The sequence below is a fragment of the Ictidomys tridecemlineatus genome, chromosome 1, assembly GCF_052094955.1.
Source record: "Ictidomys tridecemlineatus isolate mIctTri1 chromosome 1, mIctTri1.hap1, whole genome shotgun sequence".
NCBI lineage: Eukaryota > Metazoa > Chordata > Mammalia > Rodentia > Sciuridae > Ictidomys > Ictidomys tridecemlineatus.
Window position 1 is genome coordinate 9088391 of NC_135477.1, and position 16337 is coordinate 9104727.

At 47.9% G+C, this 16337-nt stretch overlaps 1 protein-coding gene across 17 annotated transcripts in view; it reads left to right on the forward strand.

The window, feature by feature from the left end:
* The window catches only part of Fgfr2 (fibroblast growth factor receptor 2), a 99212-nt gene that overhangs the window by 53300 nt on the left and 29575 nt on the right, over positions 1-16337 (forward strand). For 9 of the 17 annotated variants that reach the window (XM_078031617.1, XM_078032459.1, XM_078035125.1 and 6 more), the window contains 2 exons: positions 12104-12294; positions 14622-14766. In XM_078031617.1, coding sequence (XP_077887743.1) covers positions 12104-12294; positions 14622-14766 — 336 coding nt within the window. Of the gene's footprint in view, positions 1-12103; positions 12295-13274; positions 13423-14621; positions 14767-16337 lie in introns of all 17 variants that reach the window. The other 8 variants (XM_078034014.1, XM_078034352.1, XM_078032039.1 and 5 more) reach the window with 2 other exon arrangements.

Below are 16337 nucleotides of genomic sequence, written 5' to 3' on the forward strand. Positions count from 1 at the left end.
GCAACTGAGAAGGAGCTGCTGCGACCCCACCCGACCTCCAGCTCTTCACTGCCAAAACCACAGGAGGCGGAAGTATTCAAAGACTGGATGCTCTTCCTCGCCCACAAAGACCCTTTGGCTTTGGACTGTGAGCTTTTCCTGCTTGGGGTTCCGGTTCTGCACCCCCTGAGACCACTCACCCGGCACTGGGTGTGTAGGATGACAAGTGCATTTGCTGAGGCTGGCCGTATCCTCTCCCCTGTGAATTTACCTTTCTAGAACTTCACCCCACCCCGGAGTTGAAGCGTGAGCAGCAGTCCGTGCTGGAGGGGCGGGTTGGGGCCCATCGGGGGCTGCACTGCCCTCTGGCTGGGTGGAGATCGTGCAAGCTTCAACACCAGCCCCAACTTGCCTGGTGACAGACCAGAATGGCTCTGTTGACTCGCCTTGACATAAATCCTCTGTAACTTGGCTCTGGACATGATGGGACACGGCCCGAAAGCATGAAGGAATCCGTTCCACGCTGACTCCCCTCAGGTGTGTGCTCAGGAGGAAGGAGGCGTCCCCCCTGGCCCTGCGCGGCTGCAGCCCAGTCCCCAGCTCCAGCAGGAGACACGACCCGAGTTGTGCAGAGGCTCTGGTGTGAAGGCCCAGGGATTAAGGAGTCGGAGGCCCTGGGCCACATCTGGAATGGGAACACGGAGCAGAATGGCCTTTACATCCGTGAAGAGGGTGGCCTAGTTAGTTATGGGCGAGGCTCATGCCGACTCTGCCCCGCGGTGAGGAGCAGCCTTGGCAGAAGCACTGGAGTGCACCACGTGCCCGGCCTCCCTCTGGCTGTAGCGCTCTGTTTCCTCCGCTCTCTGGAGTCCTGTGAGGTTCTGAACTTGAAGCGTCTTGACCTTGAGCCTCCTGGCCAGCCTTCATTTGATCTTTCCATATCTGTGATCTCGCAGCCAGTGAATTCTTCTCCGTTTCTTGCTCTGAGGCTAAGACGTGGGGCCCGAGGCCGACACTGGCTGGGTGCGCCCGTGCTGGGGTTCTGCAGTCCAGCTGGAGAGAGGCAGAGAGCCCCCTACTGAGGTGGGATGGAGGTGGCTTGCCAGGTCACAGGCAGGCCCTGTTTGAGTAGCACTGGAGCAGCGGTTGAGCCGGAAGTGTGTACCTGAGCTGCTCTAGTGGCTTGGGCGGCCATTTTGGTCTTTTGTCCAAACCCCTTGGTTACTGCAATTGGCCTGGGGGGGTCTCCTTGCCAGAGAGCGCTGACCTGAGGATGTTCAGGTGGGAATTACGGAGTCGGTGGGGATGTCAAATCCCGACCATCCTTTGCCAGCTCTGTAGCCTGAGGAAGTGGTGGTGTCCCGTGGGGTGATGACCCACATGCTGAGCAGCGCCCTGGGAGGTGAGGTGGTGAGAAGGGCATTGCCATCAGTAACAGCCCCAGGTGACCCTCAGCAGGTGGTCCCACACCTCCTGTTCCGTCTCCAGTGAGATCCACAGCCTGCGCCTGATGAAAGGAGTGGTCGGCGTCAGCCCGTCCTCCAGGACAGAGCTTTCAAAACTCCTGGTCGCCACTGTTTAATGAGTGTCCAATTGCAACAGAGCAGTTCTTCATTCCTGTTTCGCAGCAGAGCTTCCAGGGGCAAAGGCTGGCCAGCGGACGGCATGATGGCTCCAAGTACTGCCCGGCAACTAAGTACTTTCCCAGCAAGAAGTGACTCCTTCCAGGCTCTGGGAGCAGGGGGTCTGTGGAGCCAGCGTGGAAGGGGCATGTTAGTGCTTGACCATATCAGCCTTTTTGTCATGTCCTCTGCAAGCCGCCAGGTGCCCTTTGGTCCACAGTTGAGGAAGGAAGCTTTATTGATTGCTTTCGATTCTGGCAGGAGGTCCAGCTGAGGTGGCTGGAGAGAGGGCTAATATTTGGTCTGTGGTTGATCTTTGGCATTGAGTCTGTGGGCAAAGAGGATGCAGAAGTGTTATGATCAGGTTAATGTTTTGCACTTTTTAAAAAAATATTTTTTTAGTTGTAGATGAACACACAGTGTCTTTATTCATTTTTTATGTGGTGCTGAGGATCAAACCCAGCGCCTCACATATGCGAGGCAAGCGCTTTACCACTGAACTCCAGCCCCAGCCCCAATGTTTTGCAGTTTTATATAAGAAGCAGGTCTTTTTGCCATACCTGCAGGTGAGATGCAGGTGAGGCTGGGCACAGAGAGAGCCACTTTATCAGAGCTGGGCAGTGAGCTTGGCATGAAGATAAGACTTTATCTACAGCAGCCACAGAATGCACAGTGTTCCAGAACTTTAGGTTTCTGTGTGCCAAATTGAAACACGGTGGGGCATCCCTGATCTGAAAGTCCCAAAGCTTAAATCCAAAACTTTTTTTTTTTTTTTTTTTTGGTACCAGGGATTGACCCCAGGGGTGCTTAACCACTGAGCCACATCCCCAGCCCTTTTTGTTTTATTTTGGGACAAGGTCTTACTCAATTGCTGAGGCTGGCTTTGAACTTACGATCCTCCTGCCTTAGCCTCCTGAATAGCTGGGATTATAGGTCTATGCTACAGTGCCTTGGTTGAAGTCCAAAACTTTTGAACAATCTATTGATTGCATTGTAGGCCAACGATTGTCACATTGATTGACAAAATTACAGAAGTTTGATTGTGGAGCCTTTTGAATTTTAGATTTTGTGGATTAGGGATGCTCAACTGGTAAGGTCTATGAAAATATTTTAACCTCTGAGAAAGTCCAAATTCTGAAAGATTTCTAGCTCCTAGTGTTTTAGGTGAGGCATGCTAACCTTAATGGAAAAGTGTGCTAATGAGTTCTTACATTTGGAGTTTTGTAGTGCTTGGTGTTCCAGTTCTGAAGTGCAGGACCTTCAGAGAGGTTTTCTGTGAACCCAGTATTCCTCACAGCTCCATCAACAGCTACTTATACAAACTGACAGACCCCACTGGGAGATTTCATGCCATCTCCCTGGAATGCGCATGGGGACCTGCCTTTGAGTTCTTCTCCTTATTAGAGGTGCGTCCCCGGGTTTCCCTTAGGGCCCTACCACGTATTCCCCTGCTCACGTGTGGTTCCTGTTCCCAGTCCAGGAGAAGGGAGGCTGTGACAGGCTGTGGTCTCCACGTGGAGAACAGGTCTGATGGGAAGGGTGGCTTTGAGGCTGGATCTGACACCCAAACAGGTCTGGTGCAGGAGGCTGTGGGGAGAAGGTGGCGGAGGACACCAGTGTCGCTGTGGAGAGGTGGTTCTCCTGCTTCTGAGAGGAGAGACGTGGGCCAGGGAGACTGTTGTTGTCCCTGTTTGGAGGACAGAACACTCCAGCTGGGGCTGCCTGTGTTTACTCTTTTGTCATGCTGAACCCTCATCTGTGGGGCACCTCATGTCAGCACAGCCTGTACTTGGCCTCCCTGGTGACAGTCACTTGAATGAGACACACTTTGTCCCCTGGGAGTTCTCATTTCATAGCGTGAGAGACCCCAAACCCTCACAGTGAGGAGATGATGGGGGGACATGGAAATTCCTGGAGCACCTTCGCTGTAGGATTCCATCCGTCCTTCAGGTCATCAGACAGTGCCCAGCCAGTCCTCCCCCGGGTCAGGGAGGTAGTAGTCTGAGGAGCACTGACTGGTCTCTCAAGGGGTCTTGGAAGCTGTGTTTCACTTGAAAAAAGAAGTTCTTACCTTACTGGTTTGGTTCATGCCCTGGAATGAGACAGAAAGGTGAAGGACATAGTCCTTAAAATCTGTGGTTTTGTCCAAAAGAAGCCAGATCATCCTGTCTGTGCGATCATGGTGGAGTGCTTGTTATGGGCTGGTGGGGGCTGACTGCGGCATCTCGCCCCCCCTGAGCACAGAGCAGAATAGCACCTTCAGAAGGAGAGTTTGGATCTGAGCCTCTTGAGATCTGGGTGACAATTTCAAAGCCTCTCTTTAGGTGATGCTTGTCCTAAGGAGTATCTAGAACCACAGTTATTTTCAGTGTCTGAGTTTTGTCCCCAAGAAAACAAATGGGGTTTATTGTTCAACCTCCCATGTCGTTGTGCCAAAGGGCGGCATTTCTTGTTTGCTCAGATGGGCTGAAAGCTTTTCCTTCTGCTCCATCCACCCCAGGAGCAAAACATATCTGAGAGATTAGCATAGGTCTTTCTGGACTTCCTCTAGAAGAAAGGCATTTCAGAGGATGGGGGTTGATGAAAGCTAGGAACATTTGTACTGTGGACATTCCTTCATGTCCGCATTGATCTTCGTGCTTATTAGCAGCAGTGTGCTGGTCTGTCATGCATATAGTATAAGTCATTTAATCACCTTGAGGTTGTGCACATCTTTTATTTTCCAGTTACCAAAAAAAAAAAAGAAAAAGAAAAAATGCTACAATGACAAGCTTTGTCTACACCCATTTATTAGGCACCTGTGTGAATATTTTTCTAGGACAGATTTCAAAAGGGTCTTTTTGGTAAATAGTTGCAAAACATTTTAAGCTTAAGGAAATTCATTTGACTTGACTAGGGGCTTGCCGCTGGTTTGATTTTTTTTTTTTTTTTAAATTTCTAGCATCTTTGCAAATCATTTAGGAGACGCTACTGTAATTTGGAACTCAGCCTTTCTAACAAAAGGGTACTTTAAATTCCTGAACAATTAAAAAAACAAAACAAAACAAACAAAACAGAAAACCAGCTAACTTTTTCCAGCACGCTCTTCCCATGGAGGAAACCCAGCTAGGCAGACACCAGCTGATAAAGTTGCATTCCTGAAGGAGTGCTCCCCTGAGCCAGTGGAGGTGCTGGAGCCCAGCGGGATTGCTCTCAGCTGTGTTTACCCCCACTCCTCAGGGGGGAGCTTGCAGAGACCTGACGTCTGAGTTTGCATCAGTGTCCACCCTGGAGCACAGTACAGGGAGGGACCTTGTGTGGATTCTTTGCAATGAAGATAGAAAAGCTTTCATTTGGTAAACCCGACAAGATAAACACACTTAGCGATCTGAGAAGGGCCCTTTCCCGTGACCCTGGAGACAGATCGGATGCACTCTGCCATTGTCGGCTTCGCCACATCTTCTTTTTTCAGAAAATGGTGGGAAGAGACGCATAGCATAAAATTTACCATTTTTCACCATTTTTGAACAGACGATTCTGCAACGTTCAGCACCTTGGTTGTATCGTTGTGCAGCCTTCGCCACTGTCTCCATCTTTAGAACTTTCTCATCATCTCAAAGGCATTTCTCCTTTTAACAAAAGGAGAGGCATTTTTAAAATCTAAATTTGACATGGCTTTCTGGTCACCAAAGAGTGGTCAGCTCTGGCTTAACTTTATGAAGTCTCAGAGCTTGATGTCTTTAAACATCGGAGGCGTAAGTAACACACACAGTCCTGCTCCTGTAATTTGTCTTCAGGAGAAGATTCAAATTGACACCCTGCAGGTAAAAGCTGCTCAGTCCCAGCCAAATCATATGGTCTGTGACATTCACAGGTGTTCGCCTCCCCTGCGGGTCTTCCCAGGCCTCAGCCCCCACCTGCCCTGCACCCCGCTTGTCCACGCTGGTGAGCAGGCACAAAGGAATTAGTGGTGTTTGGCTTCTAGCATTTCACATGGTGCAGTCTCACGAGTCACTTTGTGACTTCAGCCCATGCCGGAGGGAAGACACTTCATGTTTCCCCAAACAAGCTTGTTCTGCAGACTTTGCCATCTCTGCAAAATGATGCTGGATCCCCAGTCCCGTTCTTCATGAGTGTCCAGAGGCAGGTATCTGGGCAGAAGATGAGGCGCTGGGTGACCGTACAGCAAAGGGGATGGGAGAACAATACTGGAGGAGGTCAGGGGCAGCAGACTGGTCAGGTACAGGGTGTGATTTTGTTTCTTGAAGTCACTCAGGGTGCCCAGCGCCCAGGGCCCTCATCTGTTCAGAACAGGACATGCTGAAGCACTGGCCATGGCCAGTAGGACTCTTTCCCAGGTGTATGGTTTCTTCCCAACCCCGTCTTACCTTTTTTTGCTGATCATTTTTAAAACTTGGGGAAAACAAAACAAAACTCAGAACCCAACTGGATTTAGCCTGTCTGCCTTGGCTGCCTGGGGCCAAGCCTAGACAAGGCAGTGAACTCACTCTAGTAATTGTAGTGAGCCTTGAGCAAGTTATCTGGCTCCTCCAACTTCAGAAGGCTTTGATAAGCAGGGCCTCCTCCTCCTCCTCCTCCTCCTTCTCCTCCTCCTCCTCCTCCTCATCCCTTCTTCCCCTCCTCCTCCTCCTCCTCCTCCCTTTTTCTCCTCCTCCCTTCTTCCCCTCCTCCTCCTCCTCCCCCTTCTTCCCCTCCTCCTCCCTTCTCCTCCCTTCTCCTCCTCCTCCCTCCTCCTCCCTCCTCCTCCCTCCTCCCTCCTCCCTCCTCTTCCTCCTCCTCCTCCTCCTCTTCCTCCTCCTAACTGATCCTCATGCTAAGTGGTTTAGTGCATTTTTATGCAACAAACGCAACCACTGCCTATTATTTTTCTAAGAAAGCTAGGCTGGGCTTTAGAAAACAGAATTCTCAGTTGTTTTCACTTTTTTTCTAAATCTCAGAGTGTTCTTTCCCTATTCAGCTCCTTGCAGTTGCTAAGAAACTGCCGTTTCGTCGGAAGGGTAATTAAATTTTGATTTTAATTTAGAGGCAGAGCAGGTAAGGTGATCCACGCTTCTTCAGTGAATGGGGGCCGGAGAGCAGGAGATTGGCCACTTCTAGATCGATCCCGGAGAACTCGATTCACAGACTCCTGGTGTCCTGCTGCCAGAGAGTGGTTTTGAGCTGGTTCTTTGTGGCACGTGCTGCTTAAGTTTGGGGGGAGAAATAGAGCAACCAGTGTGTGCTGGGGAACCAGCGGCTCTGGGCTCGATTAATTTATAGGTGTAATTTAAGAGCCTGGTTCTCCTCCTGATCTCTGGGATGCGTGCTTACTGAGCCTGTAGACAGGAGGCCTCTCTGCTCTGTGGACGTTTTTATGGCCTTAGCCATGTCAGAGCAAAAGCTGTAGATCTCTTATGAGTGAGCCTATTCTTATGTCCAGCAGAGGACTGGCATGTTGTAAAGTTTCAATGGTCAATTAACAAAGATTTATTCTTTGTCACTCAGGTATTTTCTTTTTTCCCCTCTCGCTCCATGATTACTTCTTGTAATGAAGCAGGCTGTGTTTTCCTCTGCAGTCTGTCGTTGGTTATGGCCCCCAGCGACAGAGCTGGACTTGAGAGGGCCAGCATGGATACTTAGCCTCTTAGCAGCTGCGCTTTCTGCTTTAGTGAAGTGGACACTTGAAAACCGGGCGGGAGAGGGAGAGGGAGTGAAGGCGGGAGGGAATGTGTTTTAAGGGCTCCAGTCTGTGTTTACTACGCGTTGATTCGGTGGAACCTCATTCCAGCAGTGCAGCCAACTGTCCTGTCGACCGCAGCCGCACCCTTTGGACGGCTTTCCATTGTGTCTTAATTTGGAATCCGCACAGGGACCTCTGAGTCGCTATTTTAAATGAAGGTTCTCACCCTGCTTCAGGTCCACGTAGGGTCCACGTGCAACCTGCCGAGCTCAGAACACACCTATTTTAAAATTGCAGTCGAGAATCAGAGGTGAGGGGGCTGGGATTGTGGCTCAGAGGTAGAGCGCTCGCCTCGCACGCAGGGTGCACTGGGTTCAATCCTCAGCACCACATAAAAATAAAACAAAGATATTATTAAAAGAAAAGTATTAAAAAAAAATCAGAGGTGAGCTGTTCATCAGCCCTTTGGTTTTTCACAGATTTATTTCACTCCTCCTGCAGAGAGAGAAATCTGTTTTATATAACACCTGAATGAAACATGCCAAAAGAGAACCTTGCTTAACATGGCAAATCCCTCCTGGTGGGGAGATGTGACTTGGTTATCACACAGAAGAAGAGCTGAGCCAGCGCTGGGCTCCGTCCCTCATGCAGAAATAATTTCTGGACTAGTTCCTTTGATTTCAGCTTGCTGAGAAAAGTTGCAAACCCAGGGTTTCTGCTTGCCCAGGGCCTGGTGAGGTTCCGGGGCAGTAGGTTCGTTGTTGGAGGGCCATTGTTCCTCTTGCCCTGGCCTGTCCCCTCTGCCTGGACAGCTTTGTCATGGCCATCCGTGCCTGGCTTTTGCCCCAGCACCTCAGAAGTCAGAACAGAAGTCCGCACACCGTCATCCATTCCTGACCCCTGCTCTTCAGGGTGGTGGACACCAAGGCGCTATCCGTGGCTGAAGGTGACAAGAAGAGGCGTGTGGTGCTCGGCAGATGCTGGCATCCTGGGACCTTTTCCAAGATGTTTCAGGCCTCGTTCTCCAACTTGTTTAAGGGCAGAGAATAAGGTTGCAAAGGAAATCAAAGCCTGATGTGGAAAAACGAAACATGAGGCCTACTGAGTTTTTAAAAACATTTTAAATAACGTTCTCGGAGGTTTCATTTTATACGAAAGCAGCTGTAATAAGTTTTGGAAGATGGTGTAAGGTTTCTATTACAGAACGATCCTGCCTGCAGTTTTTGTACCTCAAGTGAGAAAGAGCAGAGGGGGTGAAGGGGTGGCTAAGAGGCTATTTCATTTAAGGTGAGAAAATTTGCAAAGATGAATTCAGGTCTGCCAGCGGTGACATTTGGCATGCTGTAATTCGCAAATGTAATAACATTAAACCATTGCACGGGGCTTTTTTTTTTTTTTTTTTTGGCGAAAATAGTCCGGATAACAGTGGAATAACTTAATAACTGCAGCTCAGCAGTGCCCTGACCACAAGGAAAGCGAGGCCGCAGCCCTGAAGCGGGCCCTGCCAGTGTTGCCCCAGCGACTGATGCCCGTCGGAGGCTGGCACAGGCCAGAGGCGGCGGTGCTCTGAAAGCGCTCCTTGTTCACGGGGCGCGTTTTTGGGCAGGACGTGCTCAAGTGTTTGCTTGTGAAACGATTTACTAGAAACTAGTATGTTTCAGAAAGAGGGCTTGTTGTGAATTATGGCAAATCTGGCTTATAACATTAAAGGTTTTATAGGACTTTTGTTTCAAAAGATATCTTAGGCCCACTGTCAATATTTGTCTTACACACACACACACACACACACACACGTTTGAGTGGAACACTGAGCCAGGGAATGAGTTGATACCTACAATTCACTTTTCTGTGGGAAGGAATGAGCTGTCTTTGGTCTTGACAGGTACAAAGGGGCATGTTTGTGAACCCACTGCGGGGTCCAGCCCAGGCAATGGCCTCTCTAAGCTGTTAAACCTCCTGGTAGGAGGTGTGTTGGGGAGTGAGGAAGAGGAGTGTGTGTAAGTGGACCCAACTTAGTCCTTCCCAGATGGACGGAGCCAGCCACCATGAAACCATACCTCCTCCACTGCTGGTGACACACCAGGCCCCAAGGCCTGTGCCTGAGAAAACATGTCAGCCAAAGAGTGGCGCTTTCACATGACATTTGAAGACACCAAGGTTTGACATTTTCTGCCCAGAAAAACGAGAAGTCTTGACTTGTGGGGTGATTGCTCAGCCTGCATGGGTGATATTGGGACAGATGAATGACTTCTTGAGGGCTCTGACATCCTTATCTTTATAACGTAGAGACATAGGTATCTGCGAAGCGATGGGAGATTATAGAAATAAATGTGCTGAAGATAACCACTGGTACTTTTTCTTTCTTAAAAAGTTTTTGAGGGCAAGCAACAGGCTGGTGGAGTAAAATCAATTTGCACATGGTCTGGCTCTTGTCCAACAAATTCCACTAAATGATATTTTAATCTGAAAGCCCCAAATATAGAAAGGCCTAGACATCTATCATTCTGATTAGAGCACCAGGGTCCTAGGTGTGGTATGGAGGCATCCTTGGTGTGTTGGGCTGGCCCGGGCATCTTCATTTCCCCTGGCTGTTTTGAAGCTGCAGATTGAAGGCAGTGGTTCCTACACTTCAGGGAGAAAGTGGGAGGCTGGTTGGTACATGTAGGTGTGAGGATGGAGCACTGATTGGGTGGAGTGTGCCCCTGACAGCATTGCTGTGTGAACTTGTGGTTTTTATCTTTTTTTTTAGTTGGGGGGATACTAGGGATTGAACTTGGGGTCACTTGACCACTAACCCACATCCCCAGCCCTGTTTTGTGTTTTATTTAGAGATGGGGTCTCACTGAGTTGCTTAGTGCCTTGCTATTGCTGAGGCTGGCTTTGAACTTGCAATCCTCCTGCCTCAGCCTCACGAACCACTGGGGTTACAGGCGTGGGCCACCGTGCCTCTTTTGAGAACACCTCACACGAGATGTTCTGTCCTAACATGTCCTCATCTGCTGTCTAACATCTTTCAGTTGAGTAAGTGCAAGGTGGTACAGCAGATCTCTGGAATTTATTCATCCTGCTTGACTGACAATTTATGCCCCCGTCCAGCAACCCCCCATCTGCCTTGGCGGCCACCCCTGCACTCTGAGGGTATACAGTTGGCTCATGCAGACCCCGCACACGAGCTGCATCCTGCAGTGCCTGTGCTTTCTCGGCTGCCCTGTTTCATCCACATCGTCATCCAGGGCAAGATTTCCATTGTTTTTTAAAGCTAATGGTTTCCCGTTGCATGTAGAGATCACATTTTTAATTTTTCCATTCATTGGTCAGTGGAGATTTGGGTTATTGGCTGAATCAATATCTTGATTGACAGTGGAGCTGTGAGGAACGTGGGTGTGCTCATGTCTCAGATCCTGAGTTCTTTTGGATGAATACCTCGAAGTGGGACCAAATGGTCGTTCTGTTTGACTTTTTTTTTTTAAAGGAGCCTCCATATTGTTTTTCATGGAGGCCGCACTGTTTTGCACCCCCACCAGCTGTGTGGGCAGGAGATCTACTCTCTACATCCTCCCCAGTAGCCACCTAACAGGGTGAGGTGACAGCCCATGGTGATTTTGGTTTGTATTTTGCTGAGGATTAGTAATGATGCATATTTTCATATACCTGTTCCACCATTTGTATGTTGTTTTTGGAAAAATATCTGTTCCAGTTCTAAGCCCATCTTTCAGTTGTTTTTTGCTTAATTCTTGAGGAACCTTGGGTGTAGATGCCAGCACACCTTGGCTTGGTGGCCTCAAGAGGATTTCTGCAGAGAGCCCTCTCCACTGGAGAGGAACCTTCCTGAAAGCTGCTCAACAGGAAGTGTGTGTGGGGGGTGCACTTTGTTGAGAACGCCCTCTGCAGAGAAAGAGCTACAAGACAAGAGGCCCCGGAAGCAATGGCAGGCATCCCCTGTGTTGGGCCTTCTCCCCGACAGTCCAAAAGTTAGCCCAAGCTGGGGGACTGGCTTCTCCTTGTGTTTCTTTCGGGGCCACGTCTGTTAAGGCAAGGACTGTCTGCTAGTTCCTGTAGTTCCTGGCATACAGTGACATTCATGTTTATTAAATAAGAGAATGTTCGAATAGGGAGCCAATCAATGACTAAGCTCCTTGGTAGAGGTGAATCCAGTTTGGAGTTTGGTCTAGAGACTTAGGTTTCTAGTTTATATTTTAAAATAAGGGATGCAGGTCTTCTCAGGACATTTTAAAAATGCTCAGGAGACACCATGAGGAGTGGAGCCTTTTTTGGTATTCACGGTGGCTGGTCTCTTTGCTCGGCCTGCATGGGCGGTATTGGGACAGATGAATGGCTTAAAGTAACAAAGGATCCCAAATGAATTTGCTTGATACAACACACATTTGCTTCTAGTTCTGGGGCCTAGAAGTTCCAGACCTTGGGGCTGTGTGAGGTGTCTTGTCGTTTGCCCGTGATGTTAGGCTTAGTGTTGCCGTGGGTTTGGGAGACCATCCCAAGCACACTCAGTGAAGCGGTCCCCTGTGGCCATTTGTCTTTCAGATTATCAAAATAAAATCTCTCCTTTTATTCGTTAGGTGGCCACGGATAACCAATAACTTGGGATATAATAAATTCTTTTCTGATTTTTCTAAATAAGAATCGTTTTGACAAGGGTTGTGCTCCAGCAGGCTCCTTTGAAGTGCTGTCTGTCGTGCATGGGGCCTCCGTGTTATTCCAGAGGAGTCAGCCAGCAGACGGAGGCCTCTTTGGCTCCCCCAGCAGCCCTCTGGACAGCACACCTTATTCATGGGTCTCTTCCTCCTCCCACCCCTGCTTGTCCTTTCTCCCCTCTCTCCATCAGAGCGGTCGCCACACCGGCCCATCCTGCAGGCTGGGCTGCCGGCAAATGCCTCCACGGTGGTCGGAGGGGATGTGGAGTTTGTGTGCAAGGTGTACAGCGACGCCCAGCCCCACATCCAGTGGATCAAGCATGTCGAGAAGAACGGCAGTAAATATGGGCCCGACGGGCTGCCCTACCTCAAGGTTCTAAAGGTGAGCACTTTCCAAATCCCAGGGGGCCCCAGACTGGGCTCCCCGGTGGGTTTGGCCAGGTTCTTTGATTTCCTGTTAGAATTGACGGATGATTCTCTCTTTGGCCAGTATGTTAAGGAATGAGCAGATCTTTAGGCTTGCTAGTAAAATATCAGAAGGGAACTATGGGGTCCGGGAAGAATGACCAAACTTGGAGTCAGACTAGTTCAGCTGTTTGTTAGCCCTAAAATCTTAGACAAAACGTCGAGGCTTAGCTGCACCTCTATAAAAGTGGGCCTCATGACATTGTCTCCCCTACAAGATGGTCGTGCAGTTGTCAGTGGGATGGAGTTGATGGAAAGACCTTGATGTTACTCTGTTTTTTATTAATATGTTAGGATCAAATTTGAGTAGCCACCTTTTAGAACTTTTTTTTTCTAAAAACTTTTTTCAAAGATTCCCTAAGCCATTCACACTGGTTTAGGAGTAAACTTTGAGCCATATTTCTATGCCCGTGAAAAGTTTTTCCCCCTTGTGTTCCTTGTTTGTTTGTTTTTTTGCAAGCCTCCATTTTCGTAGCACCGGCCTCTGTTTCCCATCTCACTCGCTCTCAGGACGTAGTAGCACGTGGCAGCTGAGTTAATCCTCAGCCCCCTGCCTCCCATGTCTCCTGGGTTAAGTTGTTTATAGAGAATGTCCTTCAAAAGAACAGGCTTCCCCAGAACCATAGGTGTTCAACGACTCCCCACCACGAGCCTCTCCAGCTAACAATACCCAGGGTCCAAAGGCTGGAGAGAGATGAGCAGCAGCTCTCCCCCTTCCACCTGCTGTCACCGCACCCCACACCCTCTCCATCACCCCACTCTTTTCATTCTCCCTCAGCCCACAGCTCTTTGAACGTAATGGAGGTTGTCTCCCTGTGGTGTGTTGGTGGTGGGACCATAGACAGCCTTCGGTCCTTCCTGGTTGGCCGTTATATTGTTCTCCTATGTCTGTTCTAGCACTCGGGGATAAATAGTTCCAATGCAGAAGTGCTGGCTCTGTTCAATGTGACTGAGGCGGATGCTGGGGAATATATATGTAAGGTCTCCAATTATATAGGGCAGGCCAACCAGTCTGCCTGGCTCACTGTCCTGCCAAAACAGCAAGGTAACCATGTTTTCGTTTTTGTTTTCATTTTTTTTTTTTTTAAAAGAAAGCTGGATATAGAAGCTGAAAAGACTTGGTGCTTTGGGAGCCTGCAGGCAGCTTCTAGGATAACCCCTGTGGCCTCGGTATATTCATAATAATCTTTCTTTGGTGATGCGGCTGGTATGGTGCCAGCAGCCATGGAAAAATGCCCACAATGTTCAAGGTGCTTGCTGTCATTTCTTCTGAAGAGTGACCTCCACCCCTACCCAGTTTTCTAAGTCATCTCTTCTGGTTTATCTTGTCCGGGCTGCACGTTTCCCACCATGACTGCACATTAGCACCGTTTTATACACACACTGGCAGAATTGTTGGATTTGTAGCATTCAAATATCAGCAATATATGTCCTTCTACGCCAGATTTTTAGAGAAATATTGGCATGCTATTATTTGTCCAGGAAAGTCTCTTGGATAAATTCTTTGGTTCCATGGTGGATCCTACCCTAAATTTGAAGGTAGTGCATCTTACCCACTGAACGTACTACTGGACGCTGTCAAAGGCGGAAGGTGGACCTTCTTAGTTTGTCATGACTCATGTTCGTATATTTTTTTATTACAAAAGGAGAAAAACCACCACAACAGAAAGCCCAGTTTTTCTCTTGCCAAGATCATGATTTTAACACTTTGTAATGCAAGATGGTTTTGCAAAAATGAAATTAAGGATCTGGTAACCAAGACAACCTTCCCACCCTGGTTGGTTCCCACAGGGCCATGGGGACAAGAGAGGTGTCCACCTGGGATGGTTTACAGTGCTTTGTTTTCTTACACAACCATTTAGATAGAACCATCCTTTTCTCAAGCTGGGAGTCTGCAGCCAATAAGACCAGAAGCCAAATTAGCCTTTTGGGCACTGTGCCTTTGGAAAGCCACCCCCTCAATCCAAACCAAAGCAAAGGCCCAGCGAACAGACCTCTGTGGGTTGATTTTTCCATGTGTTTGATTGCATGCATGTCTAGGTGGTGAAGCCGGTGTGGTGACGGGCCTGCGGAGGTGAGCTGGCCGGTGTGCTCAGGGTCTTGGTTGTGGGCTTTGTGGATGGCTGCAGTTGGAATCTCTCGGTGGCCAGCGTCTCCTGGAGCCGCCGTGGAGGCCCGTGGTTCCGTGGCCCCTCCACAGTCCTTCCTGTCTCTAGCCTTTTTCTCGCTTCCTTTGTTTTCTAGGCTGCCGGTGTTAACACCACGGACAAAGAGATTGAGGTTCTCTATATTCGGAATGTAACTTTTGAGGATGCTGGGGAATATACGTGCTTGGCGGGTAATTCTATTGGGATATCCTTTCACTCTGCATGGTTGACAGTTCTGCCAGGTATATACTGCTCTTTCTTTCCGTGGGTTTTCCCCTTTTCTTGGTTGATTGCTATAAAATTAACACAGCTTCTGTTCTCAGAAATGGCCCCTTTTATCCTTGCATAAAGATTGAAAAATATGCAAAATGATCCCCCAGGGATTAAGAAAGTTGCTTTGGAAATTCACTTACAAGGAGATCCCACACTCACATTTATGATCAAGTAAAATTTCACCCTTAAAACCCAAAGGGATCTTATATTTTTTTTTAGTGAGTCATGGAGCCAATGTATAAATTAGCCCATCCCCCTTCTCATAAAGAAGACGTAAAAATTACTTTATAACATTCAAAGTAATTTTTTCTCATTGCAAATTCCATCTCATTGAAATCCCATATGTGGTTTTTCTTCCCCCTCTTATGTTTCTAATGAAATGCGAGCAGATGGATGTCCATTGGGGTGCCTGGGGGAAGCACCCTGCAACGTAGGTGTGCAGAAGCAGTGTGTTACCTACCTTGGGAATCGGTGGCTTGTTGCATGTTGCAATAGAATGGACTCTCATTGGCCTTTTCTAGGGAGCATGCTTGTGCCATCTTAGGCTTGATGTTATTTCTGCCCTGCAAAGAAATAAACATCAGTGAAGCCCTGTTGCTAAACGTTGCTGCTAAGTCTAACCAACATCTCTGTTCTAGTCTTGACAAACCCTGTTTTCTTTGTTACATTTGCTGCTATTGTTTCCTTTGTGAAACTGCATAGACTATGGTTTGCTAGCTCATGATGTTCCACTCCAGTTATTAATTCCTCGTTTTTAGAGTACAGTGCCTACCTGCATGCCTGTTTTATTTCTAGTAAAAATAAATCGATCATTTCATTTTGTGCTGTGCTGCTGAGAGTTGACTATCTTTGCAAGTTATTTTTTTTCTGATTAAAATGTAGAAGCTTTAATACCATTGCATCTGTTTTTCCTTTTGTTGTGAATCTGCTCTATGAATATTTGCTTTGAAAAACGATGGGATGCCTCTCCTGTTGAGCTTGCTTTAACTTGCAGTACTGCATTCTGCAGGTGCCTAACTGGCACTTTTTAACCAGTTTGCCTGATAATACTAGCCCATTAACTAAGAATGCAGTTTGGGAAAAAAAAAATACTGTTTGGAAATACACTGCTTGTAAATTGATCACTGAAGACTAAGAAGGGGACGGATAATATTTGATACAAAAAGTTGCTAAATTAATTACATAAGTATGCACATGCAATGCCATTTATATTTTTATGGAAAACTCTTAATGGTTATTATGGAATATTATAAACTTTGTGTATTATGTACATAAAGATTTTCTATCATAATTGTCTTTATAAAGAATGCATTGGTTTAACTGAATAGCATGGGGGACTGTATTAAAGAAATCAAAACATTTGAGGGACAGCCTATTAGCTGAACACTTGTCTGTGTTCATCTGGGAAAAAACAATCTTGTAGGGCTTTGCTGTGGAAGAGCCCACCCCAGTGACATGAAGCACCATCATGTCCTCCTTAGGAACAAAAGAGGCACGTTCATATTCAAGAACTTTGAATTTGGTTTGCCTTCAGAGGCCA